At 49.0% G+C, this 26312-nt stretch overlaps 1 protein-coding gene across 4 annotated transcripts in view; it reads left to right on the top strand.

Annotated features, from left to right (window-relative positions):
• EVC (EvC ciliary complex subunit 1) overlaps positions 1-21983 on the top strand; it is a 101238-nt gene extending 79255 nt beyond the window's left edge. For 3 of the 4 annotated variants that reach the window (XM_033213717.1, XM_033213714.1, XM_033213716.1), the window contains 9 exons: positions 3820-3929; positions 7587-7797; positions 9106-9312; positions 12460-12604; positions 15287-15398; positions 18796-18922; positions 20134-20227; positions 20950-21061; positions 21568-21983. In XM_033213717.1, the coding sequence (XP_033069608.1) occupies positions 3820-3929; positions 7587-7797; positions 9106-9312; positions 12460-12604; positions 15287-15398; positions 18796-18922; positions 20134-20227; positions 20950-21061; positions 21568-21652 (1203 nt within the window). In that variant the 3' untranslated portion in view covers positions 21653-21983. The remainder of the gene's footprint in view (positions 1-3819; positions 3930-7586; positions 7798-9105; positions 9313-12459; positions 12605-15286; positions 15399-18795; positions 18923-20133; positions 20228-20949; positions 21062-21567) is intronic. The other variant, XM_033213715.1, reaches the window with a different exon arrangement.
• Positions 21984-26312: the final 4329 nt, after the last annotated feature.

Raw genomic sequence — 26312 nt, 5'->3', positions numbered from 1 at the left:
GTCCAGAGATCTTGACCTTATCGATCATCATCAAATCCTGTTGCTAGTTTTAGTTACATTCTCAAAACACACAGCAAAGACCCGTATATACTTTAGTGGCAATGCAAACTCACCTTTCAAAGAATCAAGACTGGTCAGGCGTGGTGGCTCACATCTGTAATCCCAGCACTTTGCGAGGCCAAGGCGGGTAGATTGCCTGAGGTTGAGAGTTCAAGACCAGCCTGGCCAACACAACGAAACCCCATCTCTACTAAAAATACAAAAATTAGCCAGGTGTGGTGGTGCATACCTGTAATCCCAGCTACTCTAGAGGCTGAGGCAGGAGAGTCTCTTGAACTCGGGAAGCGGAGGTTGCAGTAAGCTGAAATCGCGCCATCTCACTCCAGCCTGGGCGACAGAGTGAGACTCCATCTCAAAAAAAAAAAAACTGCAGAATTTTCTAGAATGTTCTGGTTTCCCTAGCAGTCTGACAGATTATTGTAAACTCCTCACAAGAGAAGTCAGAGATGGGATTTAATGAAATGTTCCAGATAGCACAGTGTCGTTTTGTGAGAGTTTAGCACAAGTGTTGTGGATCACAGCATCCACCAGAACTGAAGTCTAGGCTGCTGGTGCTTCTGTCCAGGCCGCTGTGTTCAATCTGCATTCCAAATGCAGTGTGCGCCATCTCCAGGCTGCCAGAGGTAGAGCCTTTTAAAAAGCCATGGAAAAGGGAAGGACTCTCACCTTAAGGATGGAGTCCTTGGTTGTAGCATGGTCTTGCTGAGTTAGGTGCATCTCCTGGTGATGTGAGATCGTCAGGGAGGAGCATGGTGGATTTAGAAAATATTTGAACTTTGTAGACAGAAAGATGTATATTTCAGTTCCTGCCCCACTGTTTATTAGCTGTGGGACCTTGGACCTCGTTAGAATGTGCTTGTAATGTATGTTCTTTTAAAAGCAGAGGAGATTAATAGCCCTAAAAGCAAGATACTAGGAAACAAAACAATACATTGAAAAAGTACACTTTATGAATGAAAATTATAGTAATGAGGCCAGGAGTGGTAGCTCACGCCTGTAATCTTAGCACTTTGGGAGGCCGAGGTGAGTGGATCACCTGAGGTCAAGAGCTCAAGACCAGCCTGTCCAACATGGTGAAACCCCGTCTCTACTAAAAATACAAAAATTAGCCGGGCCTGGTGCCAGGCACCTGTATCCCAGCTACTCCAGAGGCTGAGGCAGGAGAATTGCTTGAACTCAGGAGGCAGAGGTTGCAGTGAGCTGAGATCTCACAGGAGATCACTCAGCCTGGGCGACAGTGAGACTCCGTCTCGAAGACAAAAGAACATTATAGTAATGAAAACAGAAATCTAATTGGATTAGTTAACAGAATAGCAGATTAAATGGTGGCTAAAGAAACAGTGTGTGAACTAGAAGATAAATGTGAGAAGGTGGTCCCAGAAGACAGCTTAGAGATCTAAAGAGACAGAAAACATGGAAGAAGAGACATGGATAATAGGATGACAAAATCCTATAGAAGTAGAACGTATCTAATTCTGTAGAAATAAAATAGGCAATTTTTAAAACAGTGAGAACAGAGGGAGTGAGGGAAATGACAAATCATACCGGCAAAGGAACATTGATGGTTCAAACAATGAACTGAAGAGTTTAGAAATGAACAGTTTAGATGAAGAATTTAGAAAACAGCACAGAACCACAATAATGGAGAGCAGTATCCCAGAAGGCAGAGAGAACACTGGAATCCTCTTTCTCCTTCTAGTCTGGAGGAGGGCAGAAGCATTAACTTTATATTTACAAATTAAATAGACAACTTAAAACCTGAAGAGTAATCACATGGGAGAGTAAAGAACAGCGCCTCCCATCCAGCAGCCAGCCCGTTACTCACAGCGGGGCCTGGGTGTTCTCCTATTGAACAACCAACCACTGAGCATCAACAAGATGAGGCTCCCCTGTTACGTGAAAGACGGAGCCAAAAATGAGGCCAACCTGTCACCATACCTGAACACAGACCAAACATGGACATCGTCCAACTCCCCACCCCTGACATGCCCAGACACCCCGTCCTGGCTGAGCCAAGCCTGGCTTCATTAAACTCTCCCCAGATCACCTCCCACAGCCCACACCTGGGCCTTTCTAACCCTTTTACACATTCTCCCTCGCTGCATCAAGTGATAACCCAATCTGTTCAGCCGCAGGGGAACTCTGATGGTCTTTGCAGTGCATTGACAGAGTAAAATAACAAAGCAGAATATATGACTTTCAAGGGAGAGAAAAAAGTATCCCAGAATGCAGGTTAGAGACCTAAAAGATGGTGAATCCAATAAAAGAGAAAAACAAGTGGGGAAGAATGCACTTTTCATAATACCTAGAAAACACCAGATTGGATGGTGGGAATAAGTCCAAGCATACCATTAGCCACAATAAACACTAGCAGATCCACTTCGATTGCTAAAAACACATTTCCTAATCTAGCTATGTGGCATTACAGGAGACACAGCTAGATCATCAAAAGTTAGAAAGCCAAGGGAAGGAAAACAATATCCCAGGCAAATATCCACCCAAAGAAAGTGCATGATACTAAGATCTGACAAATTATACTTTAGGCAGAAAACATGTTTTAGGCATGAAGAGAGTCATTACACAGTGTGGGAGTAACGTACAACAATTTAGCCACAAAACACCTAAAGCAAAATTTGACAGACTTGAAAGAGGAACAAATTGAAACTATGGTGGGAGATTTTAATACGCCATCTCACAGAAAATAACAGACCAATCAGACAGTAAGTCAGGCTGTGAAAAGATCTGTTCTGAACAACACAGTCAATTAGGATGAGCAGAAGCTCCTACATCGAATTTTGTGCGCCATATTTGTGGATAATATGAATGTCTCTATTGAAAAGCCAGAAGGATCTACAAACTGTCACAACTATGAAGATTGCTCTGAAATGTCACCACATACAAAATCAATATCCCAAACCAGTAGATTTCCTCCATACCAGCAACATCCAGTGATAAAGAAAGATCATCTTCAGAATAAAAGCCACATGATGCCTAAAAATAAGTTGACCAATATGTGTAAGAGCTTAAGGGGGATGTTTTTAGAATGTTATTGAAGGCATAAAGAAAACTGAGATAAATGGCATGTCTTAGGGTGGAAAACTCAGTTTTGCAAAGATGGCGATTCTCTCCAAATTGATCTGTAAAATCAATCCAATTATGAGAAAATTCCAAAGAGTCTTTTTAAACTTGACCAGCTGATCCTAAAAGTCATGTGAAAGGAAAAGCAACCAGGAATAGCTAAGGCCGCTTTGAACAAGAGGATAAGACAGGACCTACCCTCGCTGCACTGATGTTTAATTGCTGCAATGTTAGCAATCATGGTATTGGTGCAGAAATAGACCAATAGAAGAAAATACAGAAGCTGGGACAAGATGTGTGTGTATATGTTAATTATACAAGACAAAGTGGCATTGGAGGAAAGCCAGAAAAAAATAAATTATTTAATAAACATTGTTGGCACAATTAATTATCCATTTATCCAGAGAAAATTAGATCCCTTCCTAACTCCACAGAAAATAAATTTTAGATACTTCAATTTAAAGTGTTTAAAATTTTTCCCATCTGCATTTTCCCTAAATGCAAACAGGAAAGATTTTAAGCTTTTAGAAGAAAATGCAAGAGAAAATGTTAATGAAATCGGAGCAGAAAGGGATTTAAAAAAGAAACACACACACAAGAAACAAAATGCACAATCCAAGCAAGGAGGATTGTTGAAATGAGTAACCACATACCCGCTCTGTCCCTCTGTCCTGAGTTCAGGTGTGGATGGAGGAGTGTGCGCTGTCCAGCGTGCTGCAGACGCACCTGCGGGAGGACCACGAGGGCACCATCCGCGGCGTCTTGGGCCGACTGGGTGGCCTCACTGAAGAGTGAGTACAGCTCCCTGAAGGTGTGGGGCTTTGTGTCCTGCATGATGCTCTGTCCAGCCTCAGTGTCCTCATCTGTACAGTGGGCACACTGACTGCCCGTCGGCTTCCTTTGAATGTAAATGACTTAATGTTTCTTAGCCTCAATTTCCTCATCTATAAAATGGGCTAATGATATCTACTTCATAGAGTTGTCTGTCATAGGAACTTTTTTAAACAGCTTTTTTCAGGTATAGTTTACAATACATTTATTAGTACAATTCAGTGATTTTTACTAAATTTACAGAGTTCTACTCCATCACCACAATCCAAATTTAGAACATTTCCATCACCCCAAAAATTGCTACAATGCAATATTAAAAAGATCTCTTGTGCCCTATTACAGCCACTCCCCAATTATCAGTTTTTATATTCATTTTTCACATTTTTGCTATAACTATTAGTGCAATATGGTCTTTTCAATTTGCTGGAAAGTATTTTTTTCCTTCTTTCATATGAGAAAAAAAAAAAATATATATATATATATATGGGGGGGTGTTTTGTTTTTTGGTTTTTTTTGGTTTTTTTTGAGACAGAATCTTGCTCTGTTGCCCAGGCTAGAATCCAGTGGTGCAATCTCGGCTCACTGCAACCTTCCTCCGCCTCGCGGGTTCAAGTGATTCTCCAGCTTCCGCCTCCCGAGTAGGGGGGATTACAGGTGCCTGCCATCATGCCTCGCTAATTTTTGTATTTTTAGTAGAGATGGGGTTTCACCATGTTGGCCAGGCTGGTCTCAAACTCCTAACCTCAAATGATCCACCCACCTCAGCCTTCCAAAGTATTAGGATTACGGGCGTGAGCCACCATGCCCAGCTGAGAAAAAAAATTTGATATAGCTATTTTTTAGTTTTATTTTTCAACTTTTAGATTCAGAGGGCACATGTGCAGGTTTGTTACAAAGGTATATTGCATGATGCTGAGGATTGGGGTACAGCTCCCATCACCCAGGTAGTGGATGCAACACCCCATAGATAGTTTTTTAACATTTGGCCCCCTCTTGTAGTCCCCAGTGTCTATTGTTCCCATCCTTATATCTATATGTGCCCAATGTTTAGCTCCCACCTATAAGTGAGAACATGCAGTATTTGGTTTTCTGTGTCTGCATTAGTTTCCTTACGGTAATGGCTTCCAGCTGTATCCATGTTACTAAAAATAACATGATTTCATTATTTTTTATGACTACATAGTATTCCATAGTGTATATGTACCACATTTTCTTTATCCAGTCCACCATTGATGAGCACCTAGGTTGAATCTGTGTCTTTGCTATCGTGAATAGTGCTGCAATGAACATATAAGTGTGTATATATATATACACTTAGTATATATATGTATAAGTGTATATATATACACTTAGTATATATATGTATAAGTGTATATATATATATACACTTAGGTATATATATGTATAAGTGTATTATATATACACTTAGTATATATATGTATAAGTGTATATATATACACTTAGTGTATATAGTATAAGTGTATATATATATATACACTTAGGTGTATATATGTATAAGTGTATATATAATATACACTTAGGTGTATATGTATAAGTGTATATATATACACTATGTATATATATGTATGAGTGTATATATATATATACACTTATGTATATATGTATGAGTGTAATATATATATATACACTATGTATATAATGTATGAGTGTATATATATATATACACTTATGTATATATATGTATGAGTGTATATATATATATACACTTATGTATATATGTAGAGTGTATATATATATATACACTTATGTATATATATGTATGAGTGTATATGTCTTTTTGGTAGAATTTATTTTCAATTTGTTTTCCTTCGGGTATTGATATAACTATTTTTTAGTTGTCCAGCCCTTTGCAGAAAACAAATTGTGTATACCATCAAGAAGCAGGTGTCTAGCTATGGTATTGGATAATACAGGGGAAACATCAGAAGAGGATGGAGGCCAGGTGAGGTGGCTCATGTCTGTAATTCCAGCACTTTGGAAGGCTGAGGTGGACAGATCACCTGAGCTCAGGATTTCAAGACCACCCAGGGCAACATGGTGAAACCCCATCTCTACTAAAATACAAAAAATTAGCTGGGTATGGTGGCGGGTGCCTGTAATCCCAGCTACTTGGGAGGCTGAGGCACGAGAATCGCTTGAGCCCTGGAGGTGGAGGTTGCAGTGAGCTGAGATCACACCATTGCACTCCAGCCTGGACTACAGAGTGAGACGCCATCTCAAAAACAAACAAACAAGCAAACAAAGAAAAGGATGGAAACATAAGTAGGCTCAGACCAGGGACACCTGGTGAGCCATACTGAGGACAACAGAGAATGACTGGGGAATTTGTCTAGACTGAAAACCTGTGTCTTTTAATTGCATTAATGTCTAGTCCATTTATGTTTAATGTAAATCCTAATGCTGGTATATATTTGGGTTTTCATACCAGTTTATGAAAATTCTCAGATGTTTTCTCTTTAGATCTTCCCCTGCCCATTCTCTCCCTCCTCTCTTTCTGGTGCTCCAGTGACAGAATTTATGAGGCTCTTCCACTTTATCCCCTATGTCTCTTACATGCTACTCTGTGTTTTTGATTCTTTTCTTCTCTGTGGTTCAGCATGGATATCTTCCTTTGAGGTATCTTCCAACCACTCTCTCTTCAGCCATATTTTATCAGGTGCTAAACCCATCTCCTGAGTTGTTCATGTCAGTTACTGTGTTTTCAGTTCTAGGAATGTCCGTTTGATTCCTTGTATAGTTTCCAGTTATCTGCTGAAATTCTTCATCTTATTATTTAATTTCTGGAACATATTAATCATAATTAGTGTAAAGGTCTGTCTGACTATTCTGTTTTCTGATATCTTGTGGTCATGTTTCTATTGTCTGTTTTCCTCTTTATTTTTAGTTAATTCTCACCTATTTGCATGTCAGGGTATTTTTATTGGATGGTGACCACTAAGCATGAAAAATTGTAGGGATAATTTAAGACTTCAAATGATACGATCTCTTTCCAGAGACGATTTATGTTACTTCTAGCAGGAATTTCAGATAGTGGAAGATTCATTCCACCATGTTGGAATTTAGCTGATTCTGAATTAGGTCTTTGTGGGGAATGGCTTTTATTCCTAGGATGAAGGCAGCCACCAAAAAGCCTGGAGTGTTTGCCAGCCTCTTCTTGGCAGCTGACTGTCAGACCTCTCTGTTCGCCTCTCAGCAGACACCTCAAGTTATACAACCAAATGTTGAACCTCTGGCAGGCTGAGGTTTTTTATGTGAATCACTGAAATAGGAAGTCAAAAATAGCTCAAGATTTCAGCTTTGGATGTGCTGATTTTGGGTCATGCCATTAATACTAGTGGCTGCATACCATAGGCTGCTGTACACATGCATTGGACAGCTGGGCAGGATGTGATGAGGTTAAAAAAATTAATAGACAAGCAGATGGTGGCGTGGTGCCCAGGGAGCACCGGCACCTAAGCGGATGGCATTAGAGGGCGGTGATTCCAACCCGCTTCCTTTTGGAGGGGCTCCCTGTGGGCTGTGGCTGTTTGGGGAGCTTGTCACTGGCTCCATGAAGCCAAGAGCATTAACCCCCCCCCCACCTGCTTTCCTCCAAGGTCCACGCGGTGTGTCCTGCAGGGGCATGACCTACTGTTGCGCTCGGCCCTCCGGAGGCTGGCACTCCGTGGCAACGCCCTGGCCACCCTGACACAGATGCGGCTGTCGGGGAAGAAGCACCTCCTGCAGGAGCTGCGAGAACAGCTTGCGCTGGAGCAGGGGTCCTCCCAATGCCTCGACGAGCATCAGTGGCAGCTGCTCAGGGCCCTGGTAAGACCAGCATGGTGGCCCCACCCATTCCAGAGAGGTGGTGCCCCTGCAGCAGGCCCCAGCTTCCAGCACCCAAATCCTACCACCCCTGGTGCTGCAAGGTTGGGTCATCATTCGCTGGGGCTGCCATGGCAAGGTCCCACAGACTGTGCGGCTTACACAGCACACATTTCCCTGCTCCCCATCCTGGAGGCCAGAATTCTGAGATCAGGGTATGGGCAGGGCTGCTTTGATTCTGAGACCACTCTCCCTGGCTTGTATCTGACCGTCTTCAACCTGTGTCCTCCAGGTCCTTCCTCTGTGGGTGTCCCGTCTCTTCTTATAGGGACACCAGGCATATTGGATCACAGCCCATGCTAATGACCTTACTTTACCTTAATCACCTCCTCAAAGGCACTATCCACTTACTGACCTCCCATTTTGAGGTACTTGGGGTCAGAGCTTCAACATATGAATTTTGAGAGGACACAGTTTAACCATAACAAGTGAAGACAACGTAGCCCCCGTAGGTTCACCCATGTACTAAAAGTTTTTAGTATCACTGATATAATGAGAAATATACTGGAAAAACCGTACGGACAGGTGCAATTGTCATGGGGGGTGTGGTAGAGAGGCCTCTGTGGTCTCTTTGAAGTGTGATGACAGATCGAAAGAAAGAATTAGCAAGTTGTAGAGCTGGCACTGACACCCAGGTAGGCTGACTCCAGGCCTCCTGCATGTAGCCCCCAATCTCTGGGAGCAGCTGCTGCTCTTTGACCCACGAATGCGGCCCAAGCCCACAGTCTCTTTAGCTCTATCCAGGAGAGCTCCGAGGAGCACGCAGGACTCATGGACCTCTCTCCAGCCCCAATGACTTCTTTCTGTCTTATTTCTACAAATAAAGGCAGTCCTCAGGGCCCTGTGTGCCCTGCCTCAGCTTCTGTGATATCCTAAGAGACTCACATCTGGCTTCAAAACCTGGCTCTGCTGTGTGACTTTAGAAAGTTGCTTAACTTCTCCGAGCCTTTGTGTCCTCCTCAGTGCTAGTGTTCAGGTCTCATGATGTTCTAGAAGGATGAGCAAGGCCCCCCATCTTGTGAGGGGTCATAGATGATACTGGGCACACAGCTGGTGCTCAATAAATGCCCTTTTTCTGGGGACACAGACACCTAACCTCATCCATTGATTTTTGCAAACTCTTTCTGCCCTTTCTCCATCCCTTTTCCAATTCCTGGGCCCTGAACAGGAACAACCTCACATCCCAGTCCTGGCCAGAGCTTCTCTGTGAGAGGTGCACTTGGCCCCCACTCCCAGTACTTTCCCTCCCAGGAGACACGCGTGCTGGAGGAGGCCAGCCGGCTGGAGGAGGAGGCGCAGCAGACGCGGCTGCAGCTCCAGCAGCGGCTCCTGGCTGAGGCCCAGGAGGTGGGGCAGCTTCTGCAGCAGCACATGGAGTGCGCCATTGGGCAGGCACTGCGGGTGCACGCACGGAATGCGGCCACCAAGAGCCGGGACAAGGACAGGGATGACTTCAAGGTATGCACTGACCTCTGTCCCTGGGGACACCGAGGGCAAGAAGGATCAGGGTAGGGTCCATGCCTGGGTCTGCTCCTTGCCACACCCTTCCTGGAGCTTGTGGCCTAGTAGACTTTACCTGACTTCTCCATGACTTGTTTTTCTCATCCGTAAGATGGGATCTTCTCCCTCACAGAAGGGGAGGATCAGTCGCAGCAGGTCACAGGTTCTCCTCCTGCTGTTAGGCCCTGCATTGCATCATCCTTAGCACGGGCTCTGTCTTTACAGCAGCACTGAGTGGGACGTGGTTTCACCCAGAGCCACACAGCCGGTCAGTGGCAGAACCAGGATCTGAACCCAAGTCCTTCTCTCAGAAAGAGACGTGTGCTTTCCCCACCCCGGCCGCCTCTGCTGAGACACTGGAGCTTTCTGGAGTTCATCCTGACGGCTGAGCAATGCCGCGAAAAATCAGTTCAGCTGGAGTAGACAGTGGTGTAACTCCTTATCTATTGACAATAATCCTAAACAATAGTGATAAAAATGATAACAGTAAGAAGTCACATTAGTGTTGCACTTAAAGTCTAACTAAGTGCTTTTTCCTATCTCATCTTGTTGGATTTTCCCCACAATCCTTGCCTGGTCAGGATCACTTTTCTTCCCCTTGGGAAAAAGAGGCCTACGATTGGGCAAAGGATATATTCCAGCCTCCAACCAAACCTAGTGAGTGGCAGCGCCGGGGCTGCAGGAGAATGACCAGCACACATGCTGCGTCTGCCTGGTGCCTCCCTTACAAGCTGTAAGGAGAGGTGGGGTGTCCCTTACAGCACCTCGCTCGCTGCAGGCCACTGCAGGAAGGGTGTCTGTGACTGGCAGACAGCAGCAGGTTGCAGCCCTGTGCCCAGTAGGGAGCCCTGGCATCGGGAAGCACAGGAGCTCTTTCAAGAGCCTTCCAAGGGGTTCCTTTCCTCTCAGTAAAGTGAGTCACTTTGCACATCTGTGCAGCAGAGAGGCTGGACCCACATTTCTGCAACACCCTGTTTTATTCTAAATCTCACATCTGCCTCAGATTATCCAAACATTATGGCTGTGCCTGGCTGGTGATCTTGGGAATGTCACCCTGTCCCTAAAATTGTCCACATGTTACCTAATAGTAAATGCTCACTGCATGGAAATGGAATAAGATAAAAGGGTGTCGTATTTTGTCCTCAGCTTTCCAGAGGGATTTTGAGTCAAGATTGGAAAATCAGTACCACCACAACTTCACACTTACAAAAAAGTAAAGTAAAGTGAGGCCAGGCGAGGTGGCTCACGCCTGTAATCCCAGCACCTTGGGAGGCCGAGGTTGCCAGATCACGAGGTCAGGGGTTTGAGACCAGCCTGGCCAACACAGTGAAACACGTCTCTACTAAAAATAGAAAAATTAGCTAGATGTGGTGGTGTGAGCCTGTAATCCCAGCTACTGGGGAGGCTGAGGCAGGAGAATCGCTTGAACCTGGGAGGCAGAGGTTGCAGTGAGCCAAGATCGCGCCACTGCACTCCAGCCTGGGTGATATAGCTAGACTCTGTCTAAAAAACAAACAAAAAACAAAACAAAAAAACAAGAACATTGAGTTTCGTTTCTAGAAGAATGCTCATTTATTCAACCTGTATTCAGGGGCTTCCTGGAACACTAGCGCAAATGTGTGTGCTGATGGGTACGGGAGACTGGCCAGAAGGAAACTGAGGAGGAGGAAAGAAGGGGTGGCCAAGGATGCAGGGCCTGGGGAAGGGAGGAGAGGTAGGTGCAGAGTCGGGTGTTGGCCACTCTACTCTGGCAGGAAGGCAGGTGCCCACAGGATGTGAAGATGTGGGTGGGCTTGCTGACTTTGGGAAAAGAGGATGGAAGCTCCCGATAGGAAGTGCAAAGCCGGAGCCCGGGTCCTTGGAGGGGTAGAGTGGGAGCCCCCTTTGCAGGTGGGGCAGAGGAGAAGGAAAGAACCATTGGCAGTAAGGGATGAGCAGGGACTCGGGAGTTAGAAGACCAGCTCAGATAGGCGCTGCCACCCCAGAATGTACAGTCTCCTCACCTCCGCAGCCTCTGCTCCACACCTGTGTGCACTGGTACCTTTCTCAGATGCTGCGGTGAGAGGAAGTGGGTATTTTTTCTTACCCAAAGCCTAGCACCATCCAATAAATATTTGTTGAAATGGGGATGAGCTTTTCTGGTTTTTGCCCAACCTCTTGTGAGGAAAAGGATGATAACTGTCAGTGCACAACCAACACATCCCCAGTGACGGGATTTCTCAGGGTCTCCTGTCTTTTCTGCTTTGGTCTGAAGATGTATCATGTAGAAATGCATGTAGCTGCAAGTAATATGGCTCAAAGAAATAGCCCACGCCACAAGAAAGGTGGAGGTGCTGCCACAGTGGCTTCGTGATGTGGCCAAGGACAAGGCTCTTTCTTTCTGACCCTGCATTCTTGCTGTTAATTCGTTGCTTCATAGTCTTAAAATGGCCACTGTCACTCCAGACATCAGGCCTGCATTCCAGGCAGGAGGAGGGAACAGCAGTCTTTCACCTGCTGATCCTCCACCTTAATGTTTAGAAACGGAAGGCCTTGGCCGGGCATGGTGGCCCATGCCTGTAATCCAAGCACTTTGGGAGGCCGAGGTGGGCGGATCACCTGAGGTCAGGAGTTTGAGACCAGCCTGGCCAACGTGGCAAAACCCCGTCTCCACTAAAAATACAAAAAATTAGTCAGGGCTGGTGGTGCATGCCTATAATCCCAGCTACTTGGGAGGCTGAGACAGGAAAATCACTTGAACCTGGGAGACAGAGGTTGCAGCGAGCCGAGATCGTGCCACTGCACTCCAGCCTGGGTAACAGAGTGAGTCTCCATCTCAAAAAAAGAAGGGAAGGCCTCTTAGCGGACTTCCCCTAACATTGCATTTCATTGGCCAGAACTAGATTAAACAGCCAGCCCTAGACATCCCAGACCTAAGAAGATAGGATTCCCGTGACTAGCTTAAACCAGCCATGCACTCTCTGCCTGCTTCCTGACTAATCCAGGTTGGTGAGTAGGTGGAAGATCTGAACCAGGACATGGGAAGGCAGGGACTGGATGGGCCGTGGGTGGCTCCCACGTGTGACTTCTCTGCTGTCCCCGTCCGTCCTTCCTTTCTCCCCTCAGAGGACACTGATGGAGACGGCAGTGGAGAGCGTCTACGTGACCAGCACTGGTGTTAGTCGCCTGGTGCAGGCGTATTACCAGCACATCGGAAGGATCATGGAGGACCACGAGGAGAGAAAACTGCAGCACCTGAAGACCCTGCAGGGTACGGGACACCCCTCGGGGAAGCCCCAGAAGAGGCTGGCAACGTGTGCTTTTAGTTTGGGGCAGAACAGGGTGTCAGATGTTGCCAATTTTATTTTTGGGAATTTAATTCTTTCAATGTTTTAATGTATTTATGCCCTGCTCTGTCTCAAAAAGCCTTTTTCAAAAGGCACTTAAAGAACCATGTGCACAAGGACACATCCAGTGCAATGGGAGTGTTTTAAGTCGATCACTCAGGACAAGGATAGGATACTGAGATGCAGTCAGGGCCAGGGCTTATCTAGGACAGCAGTCCTCGGCCTTTTCAGCACCAGGGACTGGTTTCGTGGAAGACTATTTTTCCACAGACCAGGGCGAGGGGGAAGTGATTTCGGAATGACTCAAGCACATGACATCCATTGTGCACTTTCTATTATTATTACATTGGAATATACAGTGAAATAATTATATAACTCACCATAATGCAGAATCCGTGGGAGCCCTGAGCTTGTTTTCCTGCAGCTAGACAATCCCATCAGGGGGTTATGGGAAACAGTGGCACATCATCAGACATTATATTCTCATAAAGAGCGCACAGCCTAGATCCCTCGCAGGTGCAGTTTGAAATAGGGTTCACGCTCCTATGAGACTCTAATGCCGCTGCTGATGTGACAGGAGGTGGAGCTCAGGCGGTAACGTGAGCGATGGGGAGCGGCTGTAAATACAGATGAAGCTTCGCTCACTCATCTGTCACTCACGTGCTACTGTGTGGCTGGGTTTCTAACAGTCCATCTGTCACTCACGTGCTGCTGTGTGGCGGGGACCAGTACCAGTCTGTGGCCCAGGGGTTGGGGACCCCTGATCTAGGACATCTGCCTGCAGATCCTAATTAGACATTCAATGATTTTGTCTGTGAGCTTCCTGGTGGTCAAAGAGATGGAGGCCTACTTAGTTAAAGCCACCACAGTGACCATGAGCCCAGTGGCCCAGGGGGTGTTCGAGACTCCAAGGATTTTTCCACATGGGCTCTTGTAAAAGGCCATCCTGGGGTGATGGAAAGGACAGTGTCCCCAGTTCCAGTAACATACAGGTAAGGATGGTTAGAGGCCAGTTTCATAAATGCCACTTCTTATAACACCCTCCCCTGAATCCAGAGCTTCCGAGCAGCTGGAATTCCTCTTCTCTGATGGGCTTTGCCTGGCGTGTCCAAGGACCGGAGTTGGAATTGATCCCGGGAAAGGCTTCCCTGAGTGTTTCTCCTCTCAGCTGAGCCCAGAGGCCACCTCTGTCTTCCCCTTCTCCTGAGGAATTTGAGGCCTAGATTCAAATAACAGCTTGGCATGTGCCCAGAGATCTGCCAGGTTTTCTAAAAGAAGAGCTGGGCTCATTTAGCGGGAGACAGACATTGCTTGCTACTGCAGAACATTGCAGAACTGGGGCATGTCTCTTTCCCTCGGTAGGCCTTGGTTTCCCCATCTGTGGGACTAGGGTTGGAGACTGCCCCACCCCAGTCCCCATCCGTCCTCTCAGCTCTTATTTCCTGCTTCCTGATACCCCAGCTCTAATGCAGGGATTTCACAGTAAACACATTGAAACAATATAGCTCAACTTAAGCCACATCAACTCCTTTTTCCTTATTTAGTAATCTGTTTTATTTAAGAGTCATACATACTATGTCCCAGAGGCCATCCAGGTTAAATCTCCCTGTAAGTGCCAGCAAGCTCACCCAGCTAGTTAAGTCTGATGGGCCTCCTGCCATGGCCACCGATACTTGAGTTGGGTTTTCAGCTGAGAGGTACCTTGAAGAGGTAGTCTTATAGTTAGTTACGTGTCCAAACCAGGGGCATTATTAATAATTATGCTGGGATGACCAGGTCTAAACCATGCCTGTCTCAGGCAGCCTCATCACTTTCCCTTTTTTTTTTGAGACTGAGTCTTGCTCTATCGCCCAGACTGGAGTGCAGTGGCATGATCTCGGCTCACCTCAAGCTCTGCCTCCTTTGTTCCAGCAGTTCTCCTACCCCAGCCTCCCAAGTAACTGGGATTACAGACACATATCACTATGCCTGGCTAATTTTTGTACTTTGAGTAGAGACAGGCTTTCACCATATTGGCCAGGCTGGTCTCGAACTCCTGACTTCAGGTGATCCACCCGTCTCGGCTTCCCAAAGTGCTGGGATTACACGTGTGAGCCACCTCGCCTGGCCTCACTTTACGTTTAAAGCTTTTTAAAATCAAGAGTTTTCTGAGCAGCTTAATCTGCAAACAAGAAGGAGCTCCAAGATACGGGGCATGACTTCAGAGCCCAGACTTCCTAACTCCCTGGAGAGCACCCACTTCAGCACTGTGCCCTCACTCTGCCTGGCCAATCGCTTTTCCTTTACAGTGTGGCTTCTGAGTTCTTTGTGGTACCCTCTCAGTGTGGACTTTTTCTTAGTCAGCCCCCCTTTCTCCTGATACCAGAAAGCTGGAGGTGAAGCAGGTGGACGGGGCGCATCATAGATAGTTTCCTTCTGCGGTGCCTGGTCCATGATGGAAGCCATGTTGTTTGCACACACAACGCCCTGTCCCTGTGCTGGTGGAATGACACACTCTTTTGAGAGCTGGTGTGTCCCGCTCACCCTGCACCCCGGCATCTGCCCCAGACCTGACACAGTCGACCTTCCAAACAGACCCCCTGATTATCTTGTGTTAAATGGTCTAGGTGAGAGGATGGAAAATTACAAGCTGCGGAAAAAGCAAGAACTCAGCAACCCTTCGTCGGGCAGCACGACGGCAGGTGGTGCTCATGAGACCTCCCAGGCGGTCCACCAGAGGTGAGGTCCCAACTGAGGTCCCATGTAGAGACGTTCTCTACCCCTTCACGTGTCCCTCTGTGGCGCCGTCAGCAGGTGCCATCGTGTGCATTGGCGTGGACTTGTGCGCCATCAGCCTCCCTCACCCACTGCCTCTGTCCTGGTCTCTGCCCTCCACGCAGCACCTGGAATGGCACCTGGCACAAATGAATGAGCAGGTCAAAGTGTGGTGGCAGCTTCATTCCAGGTTTAAGTGGCATTCGCAGCCCGGACACGCGCCTCCCTTCTCGTACTTGGGGCATTCTCAGAAGCAGACCTTGGCGAGGATTTGGGGGCAGGTTGTTTACCTGGGAGGTGACCCGCAGAAGCACAGTGAGAGGAAAGGGAAGTAAGGAAGAGGTGGCTGCTTCTTGTAACTGTGACCATCACGATGAGTGCAAATGTAACAGCCCAAGCCATGCAGACTTCCTATCCCGCAGTGCTGGAGGTCAGAAGGCAGGCTTGGCTCTCCTGGCTTCTCTGGGCCTCACAAGGCCTGAGGGAAGGGGCCAGCCGACCGGGCTGTTCTTAGGAGGCTCACTAACAGCTGTCAGGAAGCACCCTGCTGCAGGATTTGCACAGACTGAACCTGCCCTGACTTTCCAGGCTTCCAGCAAACTACGGTCCGGCAAGTCCTCAGATGTGGGGCGCACAAGCATCACTCGGCTTTCCTGCTAAACTTGCAGGTTCTGGGCCCATGCTTGGAGACTTGGGCTTAGAAAGTGTGAGGGGAGCCCAAGAATCTGAATTTTAGCCGCACCCTTCCCCACCAAGGGATTCTGATAGATGTGGTCCAAGGGCTTCACTTTGACCCAGGCGATCCAAGAGAAGGAGCCTCAGCAGCCACCTGGGCCAACCTGCTTTATAGAAGAGGAAAAGGAAGCCCAGTGTTGGGAGAGGGGGTACATGAGGCCATCTGTGACTCACAACTTATATATGGCTGTTGACACCCTTTCCTCCCTGCCCCACCTCCTTGAATTCAGAGAGGCAGTTTCGTTTCTTTTTATTTTTTTTAAAGGAGTGCAAGTACAATTTTGGGACATAGCTATATTGAATAATGGTGAAGTCTGAGCCTTTTATTGTAACCACCACCCAAATAGTGTATGTTTTACCCATTAATTTCTCATCATCCACTCCCCTCCCATCGTCCCGCCACCCTTCTAAGTCTCTGTTATCCATCCTTCCACTCTTTTTGTTTTTTTTTTTTTTTTTTTTTTGAGATGGAGTCTTGCTCTCTTGCCCAGGCTGGAATGCAGTGGTGCGATCTCAGCTCACTGCAACCTCCGCCTCCCAGGTTCAAGCAATTCTCTTGCCTCAGTCTCCCGAGTGGCTGGGATTACAGGTGCCCACCACCACGCCCAGCTAATTTTTTTTTGCATTTTTAGTAGAGATGGGGTTTTGCTGTGTTGGCCAGGCTGGTCTCAAACTCCTGACCTCAGGTGATCCACCCGCCTTGGCCTCCCAGTGCTGGGATTACAGGTGTGAGCCACCACGCCTGGCCCATCATTCCACTTGCTGCATCCATGTGCACACATTATTGAGCTCCCACTCATAACTGAAAACATGAGATCTTTCTGTTTCTGAGTTGTTTCACTTAAGAAAATGGCCTCCAGTTCCATCCATGTTGCTGCAAAAGACATGATTTCATTCTTTTTTATGGCTGAGTAGTATTCCATTGCGTATATGGACCACATTTTCCTTATCCAGTCCTCCATTGATGGACACTTAGGTTGATTCCATATCTTTGCCATTGTGAATAATGCAGTAAACACACGAGAGCAGGTATCTTTCTGATATATTGATTTATTTTCCTTTGGGTAGATACCCAGTAGTGGGATTGCTGGATCAAATGATTATTCTGTTTTTAGTTCTCTGAGAAATCATGCTGTTTTCTATATAGGCTGCACTAATATACATTCCCACCAATGGTGCTGAGTGTTCCCTTTTCTCCACATCCTCACCAACGTGTTATAGTTTGTCTTTTTAGTGATAGCCATTCTAACTGGGGTAAAATGATCTCTCCTTGTGGCTTTAATTTGCATTCCTCTGAGGATGGGTGATGCTCAGCGTTTTTTCACATGCTTCTTGGCCATTTGTGTGTCTTGTTTTTTTTTCAAGAATGTCTGTTCATGTCCATAGGCAGTTTCTAGTGGAACTCAGCCTCCTTGAAGGTGTGAGAGACGCTGCACCCTGAAGCGCTGGCTTCAGCTGTGCCACATGAGTGATTTGTTTACTGTCCACCCCCCTTCCTGCCACTCAAACTAGAGCTCCATGAGGACAGGGACTGTGAGTCTCTGTTCACACCTGTGTCTTAGAACCCAGCACAGCACTTGACAGGCCAGAAATACTTTAATGTATGAATAAGTGCAGGGGTGGATGGAGGGAGGGAGGGAGGGAAGGAGGGAGGGAGGGAGGGGTGGAGGGATGGATGACGGGGTCTTGTAGGATGCACAGGAATTTGCTGGGCAAAAACAAGGAGATGAAAGGTGTTCCTGGCAGACAGAAGAGCATGAGGTAGAAGCAGGGTGGCATTTTCACACCTCTGGGCACTCCACACACACAGCTGCCTGTCCATGCTAAAGGTGGCCCTGCCTTCAGGTCTGGAAATTTGACCCCTTTCAGAAAATCTCCCCTACAAGATGGGAAGGAGGCAGGCAGTGAGCAATAATGGAAACAGGTGGCTGGATTTGGATGTTCCTGTTTGCTGAGGAACTGAGGGCATCCAGAGAGGTGGGTGGGCCCTGGGGCTCAGGGACCTGGCCTCTGTTCCAGCTCTGTCCCCCTCTCTGAGAGTACCAGGGCTGCCTGCCATATTTGGGATTTCCCCGAGGCTGCATCCCAAGAAGCTTCTCATTTTACGAGGGAGGGGCCAGGGCAATTCTGAGATTTAAAGTCAGGGATGGGTAGCGGGTAGGCCTCTGGCCCTTTTAGGAGAATGCCCCTCCCTGGGGGTAAGACTGTTCTCTCATGAGAAGGTGCCACCTTCTGCTCAGCCACTTCACAGATGTGTGTCCTCAGGGAGGCCCCCACCTCTCTGGGCTTCTTCTCCCTGGCTTTTCTACTCTGTGCTGCTGGTGTCATGAAGCTCCTCCAACGATCACATGGAAACTGTGGGCAGGACTCTGTAAACGTCCATGTTGTCAAGGGCGTCCACTTTGCTAGAGAGGCAGCCTGCCTGCGGGGGACTGGAGCTGGGGCTACTGTGAATGGTGCCCCTGATGGCCAGGCCCCTCTTGGGGCTCATCAGCGGCCTCCCTGCCTTCCTTGTCCCTCCTTCCCTCCCTCCCTTCCTTCTCCCTCCCTCTCTCCCTTCCTTCCTTCCTCCCTTCCTCACTCCCTTCCTGCTTACCTGCCTGCCTGCCTGCCTTCCTCCCCGCAGGATGCTGTCCCAGCAGAAGAGGTTTCTGGCCCAGTTCCCAGTGCATCAGCAGATGCGTCTGCACACCCAGCAACAGCAGGCAGGAGTCATGGACCTTCTGGAAGCCCAGCTGGAGACCCAGCTGCAGGTACAAGTTAGAGAACTGGGCCTTCAAAAAGCAGTGGTTGACAGAGGAGCAGAAATAGCAAAAGCTAGCCCGTGACCGCGGGTCAGCCATGGGGACTGTTGTGAGGGGACTCCTTGGTCCCTGCACTTCCCTGCCTGTGGCATCGTTGACCCGCCGAGTCTCAGCTGCTGAGGGTGCGTCAGCCTCACCTTGGGACCCTGAGCCCCTGGAGGGCAGGTGTGGCCTGTGTGGATCCCTCCAGTGGCTGCAGCACCCCAAGCAGGGCCAGGCCCTGAGCAGCTGGTCAGGCCTCATCTATGGACCTGACAGAGAATTGAGCAGATCTCTGTGTGTGCATGGCCACCAGGAGGCTTCCGGTGTAATGGTGACCTCTATGTCACTCAGGCAGTGTTGGCGGTAGCTAAAGTTTACACTTTATTTACAGCAAACAGGAAGCTCAGCTCTCATGATAGAAAGTGCATATTTCATCACAGAAAATCCCATCTGTGTGAGGTTCTACAGTGAGATGTAAGGTGAGAGTATACAGTGTGGCTAAGCAAAGTGGCTGCCTTTAAAAAAATCAAATCTTCCAGAATGGAAGCATTTAGCAGAGTGTTGGCCCTCTCTGAGTGTTCTCCACTGGCAATGGCAATCGCAGAGTACAATGATAAGAATCCAGCAGTGGGGCTGATAGGTACTTGTTGAGGGTCTATGATAGACAGTCATGAGCTGAGAGCTTTACACACTTTCCAACAAAAGAGATTACTGCTACTGTCCCCATTACAGATGGACAAACTGAGGCACGCACGAGTTAAGTTGCTATCCAGGGTCACATAGTTAATGTGTCATGGAATTCTGGTGTGTCTGTTTACACCACGGTGTTGGCAGTTAAGAGCCCAGCCTGTGGAGTCGGGCAGAAGTAAGTCCCATCCTATTCTGCTGCACCTGCTCCGGGCAGGTCACTGAGGCCCTCTGACCTCAGTGTACTCAGCCAGCTGAAGACCGATGGCCGGTGTGAGTGAGGACCCACAATTATGCAGCAGGAGCTGGTAGATGTCAGTGCGTCCTCCTGCTCCTCTCCTCTCTGGGATGTATCTTAGAAAATTCCCCTCCACGTTGGGGACATGGTGGCCAGCCTCGAGTGTCAGACTTCACCAAGTGGAGAGGAATTTAGAGAAGTCCGGAAGGCAGAGGGAGGCCCAGCTGAATGCCCCTCTCTGCTTGCATTTCAGGAAGCTGAACAGAACTTCATCTCCAAGCTGGCAGCCTTGGCCCGAGTGCCCCTCGCTGAAAGCAAACTGTTCCCTGCTAAGCGTGGGCTGCTGGGTGAGTCACAGATGCTTGCGCTGCAGCGGGAAGTGCTCTGGGCTGAGAGATGCGGGTTCTAGTTCCACACTGACTGCTCACTAGCTGTGTGGCTTTAGGCATTGTGCCTAGCCTCTCTGGGCTTTTGTGACCTTGTCTGTAAATGAGTAGGCTTGGCTAGGCCACCCCGCAGACCCGCTTGCTCTCTAGCATTTGATAATTCCAGTTCCTAGGTCTGGTGTTCACTGGCTGTGTCTCCTTACTGACTCCATTTTTCCATCTGTAAAGTGGGGATAATAAGCCCTCCTCCCACCCCTGCCAGCGACAACTTCAGTGACATCACAGGATGTTTTAACCTGGTAATGGGAGAGTGACTCAAAAGGTGGTATGAAGATCTGTTAAAACAAAAGCTGTCACACTGATGCTGGGTTTTCAGTTGCTAGCTGCTTCATTAAGTCTTCCAGTCAGCTGAGTAGAGTGGAAACCGAGTGGGAGCCTAGCACACTGCAGCTCAAGCCACGGCTCTGCCACTTACTGGCCTGTGCAGGCTTGGGAGAGTACGTCACCTTCCTGGGCCTCAGTTTCCTCATTAGTTGAGTGGCTGTAATAGCATAAGGTACCAAGCACACATCTGGCCCACACAACATGCTCAAAAATGTCAGGCTGGGTTGGCATGAGGCTGCAAGAAGTTGTCACTTGTCTAAAGTCACAGAGCCATGCCTGAGTTCATCTGTCCTCTACAGAGAAGCCCCTAAGGACTAAAAAGAAGAAGCCCCTGCCCCGGGAAAGAGGGGACCTGGGGGTGCCCAACGATGAGGACCTCACCTCCGGGGACCACACCTCAGGCTCACTCAGGTACGACTGGGCCCCGGGCCTATTGCCTGTGGCTGGGTTTGGTAAATGCACTCAGCTGCTATGTGTCAAAAGTCTGGGCAGGAAAATCAGTCCCCTCAGAGGCATTAAATGTGAAGCTTCAAGAAATGATGGATATGAATGCAATTTGTGGGCAGTAAGCCATGACGATAGCAGGAGTGCCACATGGCTGTTACCCTTCCTGTTTGTGTCTCATTTGGCCAGATGAGCCCTGTCTGACCTACCTCCATGCCCCATTGGCATCTATCCTGAAGCATTGGGCAGTCCCCTCTTTGACCAGGGCTGGCTGTGGTCATGGCACTTGGATGACCTCCTACCCAAGAGAGGGAAACAGGGATTTTATTTGTCTCTTAACGACCCATGTCAAAGTGAAAATTGTTTTGATCACCTTTGGCTGCATTTTCATTTAATCCGATTGGGTAAGTTATGGCATCAGGATGGGCATGGAGTCAGCATCCTAACTGGCTGCCTTTCTTCCCTGTTTTAAGCAGCAAAAGGCTGAGTCAGCAAGAAAGTGAAGCTGGGGACAGTGAGAACTCAAAGAAGATGCTAAAGAGAAGAAGCAACTTGTAGTTTACGACCAGTCAGTGGGACAGGACCTGAAGCCCTGGGTCTGGGTGTGAATTCCGCCTTCCCTCCCACAGCGCCTAGAGGCAGCGAGGAGGGAGAGGACAGCGGCATCTCTACTCACAGACTCCTCTGACAGGGATGGAGAAAGAATAGAAATGTGCCCTAAAAGCATAAATGAGTATGGTGGGTGCTATCACCTGAGAAAATTGGGCATTCCCATGTTGGAAACACGTCTCTGTGAGTTTGCATCTCATTTGGCTTGGAGCCGTGGCTTGATGCCTCACGGGTCTTTCTCCCCCGGGAGGGATGTCTTGAGGGGTCCGAGCCTCAGGCCAAGGACCCTTGATGCAGACCCTGCAGTCCCTGGGCCGGAGGCCTGTCCTGGCCCACCTGGAGCTGAGGACACACAGATACATAATGACACCTGCAGAAATGTGTTCTCTGAGGACACTTAGAATATGAGGAAGAGGGTGTGGCCCCACCCTCGCTTCACCTGTGGGATGGCTGCTTCTAGACAGCAGACCCCCTCCCCCTGCAGAGACATGTCATGGGGGTGCCTGCTCTCCTGGATAGATGCTGAGAGCATCCAGAAGCTTCCAGACCAGCTCCTTGTCCACCACAGCCAGGAGAGGCCTTTCCCATCCAGAGAGAAGCTTCCAGACCAGCCCCTCACACCACAGCCAGGAGAGGCCTTTCCACCCTGAGAGAAACTTCCAGACCAGCCCATCACACCACAGCCAGGAGAGGCCTTTCCTATCCAGAGAGAAGCTTCCAGACCAGCCCCTCACACCACAGCCAGGAGAGGCCTTTCCCACCCTGAGAGAAACTTCCAGACCAGCCCTTCATACACTACAACCAGGAGGGGACTTTCCCACCCTGAGAGAAGCTTCCAGACAATCCCCTTGTCCACCACAGCCAGAAGAGGCCTTTCCCACCTGGAGAGAAGCTTCCAGACAATCCCCTTGTCCACCACAGCCAGGAGAGGCCTTTCCCACCGGGAGAGAAGCTTCCACACAAGCCCCTCACACACCACAGCCAGAAGAGGCCTTTCCCACCGGGAGAGAAACTTCCAGACCAGCCCCTCTCACCACAGCCAGGAGAGGCCGTTCCCGCCTGGAGGGAAAATTGCTCCTTTCATGGAGGTTAGGGACTGTCACCCTCAGGACTGTGAACATTTCGGGCGAGATCATTCTTCAGGGGAAGGAGCTGCCCAGAGCATCACAGGATGTTCCAGTGCCCCTGGCCTCTGCCCACCAGATGCCAGCACTCCCACCAGTCGTGGCAACCAAGAATGTCACGAGACACTGCCCCTTGTCCCCGGGGTGTCACCCACTGCGCCGAGTCAAAGGGTGCCTGCCCTTGTCAAATCCAGGACATAGCCGTGGACATGTCCACAAATCCCCAGAACCTAGTGAGCCCTCTGACTCTGGGAGCCCCTCTCTCAGGGATTTGCTGGGCCATTTGTGACTTCTCATTTCTTAAAACCTGAAATAGACTCTCTTAGGAACAAGTGACTCTTTCCCAGAAGTGCCAAAACTTAATCATCAGCGTGCTTTCTTCAATTTCCTCACCCATCAGCCAGTGGGCTCTCCAAAGTTAACCCACAGCTCCCTCTTGTGGTTCACTAAAATATTTCATTATTCCATGGAGTCGTGCAAAGCTGTGGCTTCCTCGGTGCAATATTCTCAGAACTTGCTTTGCGTACTTTTTTTTTTTTTTTTTTTGAGACAGAGTCTTGCTCTGTCGCCCAGGCCGGAGTACAGTGGCACGATCTCGGCTCACTGCAAGCCCCGCCTCCTGGGTTCAAGCGATTTTCCTGCCTCAGCCTCCCCAGTAGCTGGGACTACAGGCATGTGCCACCACACCCAGCTAAATGCTTTTTTTTTTTTTTGTATTTTATTTTAGTAGAGACGGGGTTTCACCATACTGGCCAGGCTGCTCTCGAACTCCTGACCTCGATCCCGGGACCCCTCTCCTCTAAGAAGGCCCCCGGCTGTCTCCCCGCCACCAAGCTTGCAGCCAGACTCCCTGGCTGTTGCATGGAGCATTTTGCTTCTGGAGTGGTTTCCTCAGCCAAAGGGAATGTGTCATTTGCTGCTCGATCCTGCCCCACCCTTGCCGCCCAGCTGTTGTGCTGGGCACAGTCTGGGGCACAGGCCTCCATGATGAAGACACGTGGGCTGTCAGTGCTTTCATCCGTCACAAACTGGCACCTGTACCTGCCAACGGGAGCGTGATGGGGACTTCCACGCTGGAATTGCTCCTTGATTAAAATGAGATATGGCTACCTGGAAGACACTGCATGCGAGCCAGTGTACCTGGGCACAGACTCGGGGCCACCCTGGAGCTGATGAAGGCTTGAAGGATGGAAGGGCTGAGCCACACGAAGGCAACACTCAGGACCAGGGAAGAGAAAAGAGGATCAGCAGTGCGGCCCCAGGACGCCTCTCAGGTGCCCTGCTTCCACTTTGGTTACCATCCCCAGTTCTTCTTATGGGCTGTGGGCTGTTTTGGTGATGGACAGATGTGAATTTGGAAGGGGACCATGAGAGATGATGTATTATGATGAATTCGTGAATTAATTCTTTGGTGAAAATAGCACCCGCTGGCCTGAGACCCCAGGATGAAGCCGGCGTGGTTCTTTGTACTCTCCCAGGGTGAGTGCACTCTCCCAGGACCCTCCTGGCTAGCCAGGGGTCACGTTCTGCACAGCGTTCCTCCTGAGGCCCTGGCCAGGGTGGTGCTGATCTTGCTGCCTCTCCTGCTGCTGCCGTCTGCCCATCATATGTTCTCCAACACAAATCTGCCTGGCCTTATGGGCGGCGTTCCCTGGCTCTTAGGAGAAAAAGCCAGATCGCATGGACCATGAGGCCCAGAGAGGTCTAGGCTGAGCCCACCCCTGTGGCCCAGCAGACGCCCTTCCCTTTCACTCCGCACCCGGCCCCTGTCTCCTCTCATGGCCACACCCCTTCCCCGCACTGGGCCTTTGCTCGTGATGTGCATTCTTTTTGGAAGACCCCTGCCCCCTCCCCAGCCCTCTGCCCAGTGGCTCCTAGCCACTCCTCACATGGAGTCAGGACTCACATCTCCAGAGATCCCCCTCTACCCCAACCCCGAACAAGGTCAGGGCCCCCCTTAGACTCTAGGTCCTGTGTGCTTTGCTGCTGGGATGGGGGTTGGGGCGAGATAAATAACCTTCCTCTCTTTCTTGTCCAAGTTCAGAACTATACACAGAGGTGTACAGTGAGACCCACATAAACAATCCCACTAAACCCAACTCAACCGGCCCTTACCCAGATCCTCCAAATGTCCCAGGCCTCCCTAGTGTCACCTGATACGCAGTGGCATCAGCAGGAAAGGGAACAGTGGTCTTAAGGATTGCAGCTAAAAGATCTGACTGTGGCATTGTAAGCTGTAAGGAACGTGTTGGTGAACCCGTGGCTAAGCCCACTCCCAGGCCTTGGTGGGGTCTGTGCACAGGTGTCAGAAGTGTGAGTTCCATTAAATTTACAGTGAATCAGCTGTGGGGCACAGAGGGCAAGCTTTTCCTCCACCCTATGAAGGCTCCTTGAGAAAGAACTGACCAAGGCAGACCAATAGGAAAAAGAAAAGCATTCCAATGTAATGTGCATGGCAGGGGGAATTGCAAAGGAGAGTGACGGCCCCACAAACCAGTGAGGTCCAGGTGCTTCCACACCCCTCCTCATAGGGAGTCGGGAAATGGGGAAAATGTGACTGTTTAGAGGGTAAAACATGATTTATAGGGGGAACGAATCGATCCAGAGACAGGCAGTCTTGGGAGTAATCCTTTCCAGACTGGCCAATCAGGTATTTCTCCTCCTCCCCAAAGAAGAATAAAAGAGAGAGAGGGAGAGGGGCCGGGGTAGTCCCCTATGCTCTCCCCCAGACAGTGGAAGCCCCTCCCTCTATGGAGACCAGAGGAGTGGGAGATGGGATTCTCTATTCTCCCCTAAATGTTTCCTCTATAGCCCTTAACAGAGTGTGCAATTTGGTGCTTTGAGTAATCATTTGATTTGCACCTGACATCCCCCCTGGAATGTACACCATTGACCGGCCACATGCCACCTGGTGTATAACAGGAATTCGTGGTCACCTGGTGGAAGGGAGGGAGGGAGGCCTGGGAATATCCCTTTCCTCCCGTGGCATATGGATTGGAAGGAAGGGAGGGAGGAAGGCTGAGTATATACTTTCCTCCTGTGGTGTATGGATTGGAAGGGAAGGAGGGAGGGAGGGAGGCTGGGAATAAGTTCCCCCCGTGGCATATGGATTTGGCGTGTGTCAGCATTACCCAGGGGCTCATTAAAAACATTCTTAGCCCCATCCCAGAGATCCTGAGTCAGCAGATTGGACAAGAGGCCTGGGGATCTATTTTTTCCCCACTGGGCTCCCGCTGATGGACTTGGTCCATTTCTTGATGCACCTCCTGCCCTCCAGCATGGCCTGCAATCCAGCCGCTGGACTTGGTCTGAGGTCAGCTCTTCATCCGCCTTGTTCTGGCTGTGGTGGCCATGAACACATACCTCTTAGGTCCCCAACAGCAAGGAGCAAAAGCGACCAACAGCCTGGGGATTTCCTGCCATGCTCGGAAATCCTTCCCTGCGTGAGCGTGGAGGTCACACTTCCTGCAGGGTGCTCCCAGTGT

The sequence above is a fragment of the Trachypithecus francoisi genome, unplaced genomic scaffold (genome assembly GCF_009764315.1).
Source record: "Trachypithecus francoisi isolate TF-2019V2 unplaced genomic scaffold, Tfra_2.0 Lachesis_group1, whole genome shotgun sequence".
Taxonomy (NCBI): Eukaryota; Metazoa; Chordata; class Mammalia; order Primates; family Cercopithecidae; genus Trachypithecus; species Trachypithecus francoisi.
Note: the sequence above shows the minus strand (reverse complement) of the source record. Positions and strands in the feature narration are given on the sequence as shown.